This window comes from Nanorana parkeri, unplaced genomic scaffold (assembly GCF_000935625.1).
Source record: "Nanorana parkeri isolate BGI_ZX_2015 unplaced genomic scaffold, ASM93562v1 scaffold1093, whole genome shotgun sequence".
In the NCBI taxonomy this organism is placed as follows: domain Eukaryota; kingdom Metazoa; phylum Chordata; class Amphibia; order Anura; family Dicroglossidae; genus Nanorana; species Nanorana parkeri.
This window is the reverse complement of record NW_017307361.1, coordinates 105,669-114,252: the sequence shown is the minus strand read 5'-3', so window position 1 is coordinate 114,252 and position 8,584 is coordinate 105,669. Positions and strand designations below refer to the sequence as shown.

Here is an 8,584-nt window from a genome sequence, read left to right as displayed (position 1 = left end):
CCATTCACAGAGCCGCGTCGGATGCGGAGGGCGGGCGGCTGGCCGGGTGCAGGTGGCAGCGGCCATTCGCGATGGCATCAGAGAGGCCCGGGGGGCAATTGCCACCCTGCCCCCCGGCCCAGTCAGCCCCTGGCGCTTGGTTATTTTTCTGGGCTGCTTCAATGTGTCTGGGATAGGGTGACATGACTCTGACAAGACCTATCAAGGAATTCTGGAGTGAAACTTACTTCCCAGTGTCAGAAAGCTCTGCCTTAGTCACAGGTCATTGGTCCTCCAACAGGATAATGACCTCAACACCAAACTGAAATCCGGACATCTATGGAAAAAGTTGAAACATGTAGTCTGAAGAAGGCACTTTTCAACCCCTGCTTAAAGGAGAACTATGAGGTGAGTGCTTTTCACTCACCTCACAGTTCTAGCCCACCTGTGACAATGAGACTGTCACAGGTTGGTTTAGTAGATCGGGAGGTGAGCGAACACGTTCGCTCACCTCTCGATCCTGTCACGGCTCTCTGCCGTGACAGGGGAGGGGCTGGATTCCAGCTCCAATCCTCCAGCGCTGACTGGCGGAACGGACGGGGTAGGGGGCGGGTACAGCTGGCTCTGCCTCTAGATAGTCAGAGCCAGCTGTCAGTCACGCAGCTGGGCGGATCCAGACATAATTGTCGGGATCTGCTTCAGCGTCCCAGTATACCGCGAGCAGCAGCTCGTGGTATACTGCGGCATGTCAGTATACCACGAGCTACAGCTCGCGGTATACTGAGCCTAGGGTGACGGGAGGATGCTAGTTTGTGTCCTCCCGTTGTGTCCTCCCGTTACCCTAAGGAGAACTATGGGGAAAAGCCTTAACCCCATAGTTCCCCTTTAAGAAGAGTGTGCCAAACTACTTGTTGGCAGGTGCCGGAGCCTCATTGAGAGCTACAGAAATCACTGATCCAGTGAATGCCTCTAAAGATCAGGTTAAGGGCCCCATCATTTTTGTCCATGCCATTTTCGGTTCTTTTTATTACTTCAAATAATCAAAAGCAAAGTCTGACTTGTATTAAATATGGAAAAAACAATGATAGAAGCCAATGACTTTGGTCAGTTTCAAGTTATTTCAGAGAAAATTGTGGATCTTTTTTCCGTGGAAGTACCAATAAATGTGTGCACTGTATATGGAAATTGGTGTCTCTGTAGAACTTCTCATAAACAGCAGGATGGTAATTGTCCCATTTTTTTTATTTATACTTGCAATGTGGAATACCTATATCCACCTCAAAAACCACCTTACATTACATACAGATACAGAAGTAGCTATCTAATGCACATTCCTTCTGCCTGACAGAATCTTCCTAATTTCAGCAGCAGGGAGATACGGCCACATCCTTGTGTGCCAAGGCTCACCACATTCTTTCCTTCCAGTTATCACTCATCTCTATGCATTTGGAATTTGGCTAGTGTTTTGCTGTGGATGTCTCTGATCACAGATATTTTAAAAATTATGATCTGCTGTCACTCCGATTGCTATGCTTGTTGGCAACAAGAAATAAAAAAAGTGTTGTGGTTAATTGCCCAAAACATAAAAAAATAACTGCTGAGGCCATTTACACTCCCTTCTAGAGGCCCCCCCAGATGTACGTTTTACTTTTTTATTTTTACTTTCTTTTTTTCTGGTATCTTCTGGATGGTCAAATGAGTCTTCTTGTTTTGATCTTCTCCAAGAGAGGATGGCCCTGGAAAAAATGTAGTGATGACAAGAGTGCTCCTCTCTGCATTAATGTACTGTGAGTGAAGGGCACCATGCTCAGGGGTGAGGCTGTGACGACCTGAATTTACAGTCTTCACTTTATCTTCCGGGTTAATGGACACTGGGCTTTATTCAACCTGGAAGACTGAAGACATCTTGTGTACTAATCACACGCAGCAACTGTCCTTCCCGGGAGCTGCTCGATACGGCCGTGCACGCAGCACGGAGCTTTACGTAGGGTTGCCACCTGTCCAGGATTCAACCGGACAGTCTGGGGTTTGAATGCTGTGTCCGGGTTTCATGGCAGCTGTTAGGGGGGTACTGCTGGGCCGTGAGTGGTACCCATTGGCAGGGGCGGCAAGCCAAAGTCCGAGGTTGTGGTACACAGGGAAAATCCAAGAAGCAGAGTCAGGTCCAATCCGGGTCGAGGCAGGCAGCTAGATTCAGTAACGGAAGGGTAAGGCAAAGGGTCGGTAATAAGGAGTCCAAGCAGAGGTTCAGGAATAAAGACAGGTTCAAGGCACAGGGAGCTGGGAGATCACACCATAGGGATAGAATAACTCAGCAATGAGCAATGAGCTTTTATACCCAGTGGAGGATTGAGACCACTCACCGGCTACCGAGGCAACCAGGTAGCCTCTCCATCAGGAGCCAATGGCGAGAGAGAGGCAGAGGGTGTGTGCTGGGAACCTCCACCAGCAAGGATCCCACCTGACACCAGTAACAGGCGCAGGCGCACTGCGCGCGCGTCTATCAGACCTAGTTGTGACCATTCCCGGGGCCGGTGGTGGCATAAGGGGGAACCTGAAGAGCCGCAGGGGAGGCAGGAGAGAATCAGTGGTGCCAACGAAGCCAGCGCTAGAGGAAGCGAGGTGGCACCGGAGGGAGCAACTGCCGCATAAGCCGAAGCCGCCTCTATAGCGCTGCCTCCCGTCACAGGCGGAGTGATACCAAATACACTCCGCCTGTGAGGAATCGATAGTGAAAGTGCCTTCACTCACTCCGGTTACCAAATTGCTCTTGGAAAGGTACGGCACCCCTGATTGCCCTGATCACCATATTTTTGTACATGAATACAGGTCGACTTTTCTATATGAATAAGTATGGATTGTTGTACATTAAAAAATTAAAAATAAGACCTACCCCAAAAATAAGACCTAGTGTGTTTTTTTTGAGCCAAAAAAAAATATAAGACAGTGTCCTATTTTCAGGGAAACACAGTATTTACATATGAATAAGCCACAACTCATTCTCCCCAAATAATGTCTGCGCGTCGCTAGAGTGTGTTGTTCGGGTTTCGCTGGAAGAAAATGTGGCAACCCTAGCTGTACGTGTCGGCTTTTTTCTCGTGTGAATGAGGCCTACCCCTTGCGGTGGGGCTATCCCTGGACTGTATGGGTTAAGTGCTCAGAGATAAACCTTAATATCACTTTAATGGATTCCTGCTGCATCGGTACCAAATGCTAACAGCTCTGCACCAAAATCTCATTACCGAAAGTGAATGGCCCAGGAGAAAACTGTATAAGCTGTGCCTAAAATCAACTTCCAGACCCCATAATTGTATGTTCATTTCTGGATCTAGTACAAACACAGCCCTGAATACCTGCGAGCCTGAGAGACACCACAGGAATTGCATTACACACCCAAAGAGATTTGAAGCATTCAAACAACGGCGCCAGAGTGATTTAGTATACATTGTTTGCTTTCTTAATAAATAAATATAACATTGTTTGACAGATGAACTAATTGTCTTAAGACAGTTTAGTAAACGCGGTATTGTGAGAAGACTTCTTAAAAGATTATCGGTTTTAATGAGAAGCATAACAGGGGCTTAGGGGTTGATTCCATCGACTTTATCCCAGGAAAACCTTTAAAAGTTATATATAGTTTTGCGGTTAATGTTCGGGGTTCATGATGTGGCTTGCAGTACCTGGGTTTTATAGCTTCTGACAGAGATAGGAAATCTGTCATCACTCCGCTGTGTGATATTTACAGCCTCGGGTAGTGGATGTCTTTTGCTGTCTTTTGGAAGAACATTTTTGCACTTCCTTGTTTTAAATGATATCGAAAGCCAAACTGTTTTTTTTTTTTAGTTTAAGTTCACACGAGACCATTCAATGAATTGCTTTCAGTAAACCGGCTACTGCGTTGAAACCAGGGGCATCCCTGGCTTTTTCGACACCTGGGGTGGCAAGGGGCGTTCTGCCAAGCTTCTGGCACCCAGTGACGTCACTGATTGACAGGAGCTCGGTGGGACACAGGGAAGAACGTCCTAGGTCAGCCCAGCGGGAGAATCCTCCTGCCACACAGTTTAGCGTGGGTGGAGGAATCTGTTGCACTTTTCCCCTCTGACCATAGAAAATCTGCAGATAATCTATAGGTGTATGCTCAAACCTTTCCAGGGTCCCTTTTGTTTTTTTTTTGTATTCTGATGGCGGCTGCCGGCAAAATTAAAAAAACAAGCAAACAACAGATAGCAGGGGAATGAATAGCCTGGCTGCTATTGGCCATTTCAATTTGCAATAGCCAATAGCAGGCTGGCTATTACACCCACTTTCCTTCAGATCCTCCTCTGCTGATTGACAGCAGCAGTGGCGGGGTTACAATAGCCAGCCTGCTATTATCCATTGCAAATTGAAATGGCCAATAGCAGCCTTGCTATTCATTCCCCTGCTATCTGTTGTTTGTTTTTTTATTCTGAAGATGGCCGCTGTCACAATACAAAAAAAAAGCACATAGCAGAGGAAGCATTAACTCCTCTGCTATCTGCCATCATTTTAGTGAGGTGCCCTCTCCCTAACCTTCCCCCGCAGATGGAGAGGGCACCTCCCTGAAATTAGTTTTGCAGGTTGGTTTGTCTGGAATACTGAAAACTGGCCTGGACAGGAAAGGGGTTTAACACCCTGCTCTTCAATTGGTTATATGAATGTAAAGCTTTCATTGGTAATTATTATGTATTGAATTTATATGAATCTTTGATCTGTGGACAGGAAGTTAAAGGAGAACTATGGGGTAAGTGTTTTTCCCCATAGATCTCCTAAGGGTCTCGGGAGGACATAAGCGTCCTCCAGTGACCCAAAGCTCAGTATACCACGAGCTACAGCTCACGCTATACTGAGACCGCTGCAGCCCGGACGGATCCCGACATTACTGTCGAGATCCCCCCACCTGTGTGAGTGACAGCTGGCTCTACCTATCTAGAGGCAGATCCAGCTGTACCCGCCCCCTCCCCGTCCGTTCCGCCAGTCAGCGGTGGAGGGTCGGAGCAGGGAGCCGTGACCACTCTCTGCAAGATGATCGAGAAGTGAGCGACGGTATGTGTTCGCTCACTTCCCGATCTATTGAGACGTGTGACAGTTTCATTGTCACACGTCGGCTCAAACTTTGAGGTTAAGTGAAAATCACTCACCTGGTAGTTCTCCGTTAATTGAAATCTCCCCAATGGGAGACAGATGCAAAAAAAAAATAGCTGGCATCCAAAATAAAAAAAATAAGCTGTGGCTTTACTTTGAGTATAAGAATAAGAATAAATGGAAAACACACTGGAGGACAGATTTGGCCAGCGTGACAATATGAAAACCACAGGCATTTCCAGGGACGCAACAGAGATGGCTGCTAGTTTATTTCAGTTAATTAGAGCAGAGCACAGGCTGTGATGGCGGGAGCCCGCCCTGCCGCATACAGTCAATGCACAGGCTTCAGAATCAGCAGCTGCTGCCACAACAATCAAGGAAGTTGCAGGGCTCAAGCATCACGCGTTCCCAGGGAGACCGACCACGACCGTTCCAGGTCTCTGTTGGCAACGCCAGGCGGGGCTACAACAACCTTGGGAAGCGTGCTCTGTGATTGGCTTGATCTCGCAGTGGATGACGGGATTGCTCTCCGGCGCCGCCATCTTGAACACTGGCTGCTGTCGGTTTTGTACGGTGAAGACATCGTTCTCCCTGTAAATACCGGGTAGGCATACACCTGTGTGATCCAGTCCGGGCAGGGATTGTGTTGCGTGCATGTTCATTGTTCTGTGTAAGCTGTTGTGCTGTTTTCTGTACCGGGCAAGGTCTGGCAAGTCTCTGCAAATATGGATTATTTAGTCTATGTAGGAAGAGATACAATGTTGTTTAAAAGATAAAAGTGAGAGTCTGTCAGAATTCTAATCAGTGTTTTGTCTATGTGTAGAAGGCTCATTATTTCCTGTGCTCACATGGTAATGTCATTGTCGCCTGCAAACACTCACAGGGGCACTCAGGCAGGGGACAGTTAACCTACCAGTGTAAGTCTGGACTGTTGTGAATATACACTGAGGGGAACTTATCAAAACTGGAGCAGCTGGGCATGGCAACCAATCAGCTTCTCTCTTCAGTAAAGATTTTAAAATGAAAGAGAGAAGCTGATTGGTTGCCATGCACAGCTGCTCCAGATTTTGTCTGCTCCAGTTTTGATAAATCTCCTCGCTGTCAATATACAATCTGTCACTTTATGATCACTGAGCTGTGCTGGACTCCTGCTGAAGGGTCACAGAGACTGTCCCGAAGCCTCGTAGAATGTGTGATGTGATATCCTAGGAGGCCACGGGCTACGTGATTCTTGTCTAGGCAAAGAATGGGAGTGGTAGTGAGCACCAGTGGAAAAAAAAAGATGTGATTGTGTAACAGTTGTGGAGATTAGAATGATTTGGGTATTATTTGGGTGTGATGGTCCGATCAGACAAAAAAATCACCACGTGGTAGAGTTTTCAGCCACAAGAGACATTCAAAGACATCATCAGTGGTTGCCCAATGGCCTAAAAAGGACCTGGAAGAATTGTCAGAAGAGATGGTGGGTGCAGGGGACACAGCAGTGGCACAATCCTGGACCCAACATCGCTGGAGCGTAGCACAGTTGGAGGTTTGGCTTTTGATTCTCTTTTAATAAAAGAAAAAAGTTTACAGATGCATTTGTAAACTTATTTTTCTTCTTTGAAATGAATGCACCATTCATGGCTTTGTGGGTCCGGGGACTGGTCTCCTGGTTTGTCCATCAACTTGTTAGTGGGTGATAACGTGGACAAAGAAATGTCAGGGAAGCTGGGCAATCCTGATGCTGTGACCACATTAAAGAGCAGAGTCACAGATATGTCAGTCAACCTGAACATGCCAGAGAGCTGTGCGTAGCGTCCTAGAGTGACAACTCGCTTGCACGGACTCATGCTAAGGCTGTGTGGTCACCCTAGGAACAGATGTTCAGAGGAAAATGATACTGGCAGAATCACCAGGTCCAGACAGAAGCAAAGCTACCCGGCATCAAAAAAGGATAATACCTAGGTGAGGAGAAGGAATGAGCTGCCATTGAACCTTCTTTGTTTTTTGTTTTGTTTTAGGGTTTTCCTCCACTTTAAGTAGGTGTGGCGTAGTGCTTAGCACTTCTGTCTTGCAGCACTGAGGGTCCCCAGTTCAAATCCCAGTCAGGACAATATCTGCAATGAGTTTACTCTGGGTACTCTGGTTTCCTCCCACATTCCAAAGACATGCTGGAAGGTTAACTGTCTCCTGTCTAAATTGGCCCTATATGTATGCATGTGAGCTAGGGACCTTAGATTGTAAGATCCTTGAGGGCAGGGACTGATGTGAATGTGAAACTATGTAAAGTGCTGCGTAAATTGTCGGCGCTATATAAATACCAATAATAATAGATGCAATGCAGCAGTGGCATCACGAGGGGGGTGCGGCCCACACCCGGGTGACACCATTGGAGGAGTGACACCAAAATGACTGGCAGTCAATGGTGCCAGTGACTGGCAGTCATTTTGGTGCCACCCCCTCTGAAAAGTTGGGCACTCGGTCGTGAGAGCCTGACAGTTGCAGGAGAGAGGAGGGGACCAGGCGGCATACCTTATCTCGCCGGGTGAACGTCCCCTCCTCTCTCTGCTGGCATCCATTACCAAGATGGGCGCCGACGGGTATCACCAGGATGGCTGCGCATTTGCGATGACGTCACGGCGGGGTGTCACCTGGTATCCGCTCGCCTTGGGGCGCCCCTGCAATGCAGAAGATTAATATGAAGCGGTTCTACCCATTCTTTGATTGGTGTCTGATATGCTTACCCCAGACCACACCTCCTGCTTTCAGTGTTTGCATACTGTTTCATAATCGGTCTTCCCCTTTTCTTTCAGGGAGTTGGGCATTGAGGCATGTCTTCAAGCAGCAGCGGTACTCAATCTGCGGAGAGACGCCGTTCTCATTCCACCCCTCAAAAGCAGTCTCAGACGGAATCCTCCATGGCGCGATCGAAGAGCTGTGACGTTAGCAATACAGAAGATTCCCCATATTCGTTATCTCCCATCTACCATGACAGCTTTGAAAGTGAGAGCGAAGACCGTGAATCACATTCAAGGATACTGGAGAATAAATCTAAAACAAAATGCTCTAGGTAATGCTTTCCGTTTAGAATAAAACTGTAACCAGGTTATGGACATTCAAATGTTAACATATTGATGGCAAACAGTTTTAAAAAAACAAAAACTTTAAAACAAGCCCTCACTGGCCCCTGCAGCTGCAGGCACTGTGGAGTAATGAATCCTCAAATTTATAGTAAAAAGTACTTTCAAGCCACTCTGTCGCCGATGCCTTGTCCCCTGCTGCCATCTGGGGTTCCTCTCGCTGATATCTACGTCACTTTAGGACACAGTGGTGACATAGGGCTCAGCGGAAGGAGCCACAGTCCAGGAAGTGTCATGTGTGAATATTCCACAGGCACCAAAGCTAATAGAAATGGGCAGCAGGACAGGTGATCATAAACCGATTTCTTTTGCAGGCTGCACTTGCTGTTTTTTTTTTATTTAACTCAACAGATTTATTACTTTTGGTGTTATTCCAGCAG

The 8,584-nt window shown here is 47.3% G+C and overlaps 1 protein-coding gene across 1 annotated transcript in view; it reads left to right on the top strand.

Annotated features, from left to right (window-relative positions):
• The first annotated feature begins 7,895 nt into the window (after nt 1–7,895).
• LOC108796330 (coiled-coil domain-containing protein 34-like) overlaps nt 7,896–8,584 on the top strand; it is a 36,858-nt gene continuing 36,169 nt past the window's right edge. Inside the window, exon 1 of the mRNA XM_018567789.1 lies at nt 7,896–8,134. Coding sequence (XP_018423291.1) covers nt 7,896–8,134 — 239 coding nt within the window. The remainder of the gene's footprint in view (nt 8,135–8,584) is intronic.